Source organism: Haliotis rubra, unplaced genomic scaffold (genome assembly GCF_003918875.1).
Source record: "Haliotis rubra isolate DU_JTF1 unplaced genomic scaffold, ASM391887v1 Scf168, whole genome shotgun sequence".
NCBI lineage: Eukaryota > Metazoa > Mollusca > Gastropoda > Lepetellida > Haliotidae > Haliotis > Haliotis rubra.
In genome coordinates, this window is record NW_025765647.1 from 1273719 (window position 1) to 1275769 (window position 2051).

The 2051-nt window shown below is 40.6% G+C and overlaps 1 protein-coding gene across 1 annotated transcript; it reads left to right on the top strand.

Moving 5' to 3' along the window:
* Nucleotides 1–662: 662 nt before the first annotated feature.
* Nucleotides 663–1691, top strand: LOC124272256 (alpha-(1,3)-fucosyltransferase C-like). Its single transcript, XM_046707419.1, has one exon. It carries the CDS (start codon nt 663–665, stop codon nt 1689–1691), a length of 1029 nt encoding a protein of 342 aa, XP_046563375.1.
* The last annotated feature ends 360 nt before the right edge of the window (nt 1692–2051 follow it).

Below are 2051 nucleotides of genomic sequence, written 5' to 3' on the forward strand. Positions count from 1 at the left end.
ACCTCAGCTGCTGGCTGCAGCAAGCTTGGCGGAACTGGCTGAGGCTGGACAAACCAAGTCTGCGGAATGTAGCGAGAAGACAGCTGACAGCATGTGATCATTCTATGCGTATTAGGGAAATCTTTCAATAGCCATGTGTTACAGCCCTCGTGATTGGTTATCATTGAATGTCAGTCTGAACACATGTACAGGAGAAACGGCGTTCACTGTGTGGTTAGGCCTCTTTACCTGCAGTCAAACACAATACCGACAATGACAAAACTGTGAGTACCTTCTGTTGATAATACCTAACACGACTGCATGTATGTATGTATGTATGTATGTATGTATGTATGTATGTATGTATGTATGTATGTATGTATGTATGTATGTATGTATGTATGTATGTATGTATGTATGTATGTATGTATGTGTGTGTGAGAGAGAGAGAGAGAGAGAGAGAGTCTCAACTACAATTTCGCTTTTGCACTTTGTTTGCTGTTATTATACACCCTTGTGTCTTTTTCAGTATATTTCGGTCGATCCTTGCAATCTCAGTGGTTGTAGTCGGATTTATTCACCTATGGATTACCTTCAGTCTGGTCAATGTTGGCTGGATCCAAAGAAAAATGTTATCAGTACTCCCATTTCAGAAACAGGGCAAGTCGCATCTCACAAACGACATGGTAAAAGATTCAGTACAAGTGAATTCTATTTCACCCAAGACAATTCTTTGGTACTTTCCACCGAGGTATGTACCAACGGATAATAGAGGCAAAGTTCCCTTACCTGCATGCCCTGAGTTAAAATGCTTCGTGACAAGAAATAAAACATTTCTACCAGAAAGTGATGCCGTCATATTTAACTCACAGTTTATCGAAGGCGACATTCCCCCTCGAAAACCAGATCAGGTCTGGATCTTCCACAACAGTGAGGTCCCATATCATAAGTCCACTAACAGACCTTACCATAGAAACCCTTGGTCTTCTTCTTTCAACTGGACTATGGCTTATAGACACGACTCGGATATATTTCGACCCTATGGAGTACTCAGAAGAAGACCAAACATCCCTATCAAGAACTATACAAGCATTGTTCGGAAGAAAACTAAGTTGGTAGCTTGGATGGCGAGTAACTGTGCAGATTGGAGTAAGAGACGCTCATACGTCAGGGAGCTGCAGAAGCACATCCAGGTTGATATTTATGGAGCTTGTGGAAAGATGGTGTTTTCGAGACTCAGAAATAAAGAGTGGATGGCATATCTGAATGAAACATACAAGTTCTATTTGGCATTTGAAAATAATTATTGTCTTGACTATATCACTGAAAAACTCTTCAATTACTTTACCCTTGACCTTGTAACGGTTGTTCGCGGAGGCGGAAACTACTCACGTGATGTTCCTCCAAATACTTACCTAAATGTTGCTGATTTCAAGTCCCCCAAAGAACTGGCTGATCGCTTGTGGTTTCTGCACTACAACACTGACAGGTATATCGATATCCTGAAACGCAAGGAGCGGTATTATTATCAAAATGAGGACTACAGGTTCACCTTTTTGGGCTCTCCTTACATTGAACAGCACTACGAGCAGGAACCTATGTGCGACTTATGCAGGAGACTCAGGGACATCACACATTACAGGAAGACCATTCCTGATATTTTGTCATGGTGGAAAAAAGGGCTTTGTCGAAATCCTGTAACATATATGTAATACGTGGGTAATAAGACTAGGGACTTGGTATTGTTAGTTTGGCGGGTTCACAATTATTATAATCCATATTTATTATGTATATTCTCAGTATGTTACGTGTGCTACACGCAGAGACAGAGTTTTGGACAAGTGCTATGGAAATATACCACAAGCCTACAGATCTGATCACAACACTGTATTGTAATTACCTGCTTACACGCAGAAATTGAAAATATTCCAGAAAACTATCAATGTCTCAGACAATGAATCACAGAAAGAGTTATATGTTCAAATAAGAAAGAATAAATACTCTTTCAAAGTCAGAGTTGACAATGACCTTCAACGTGGCGACATGCGCAGAGCCTGGCAATGAATACAGAC

What these genes read in the sequence shown, in the direction of transcription:
- LOC124272256 (XM_046707419.1), top strand. Translation starts at nt 663, where the DNA reads ATGGTAAAAGATTCAGTACAAGTGAATTCTATTTCACCCAAGACAATT.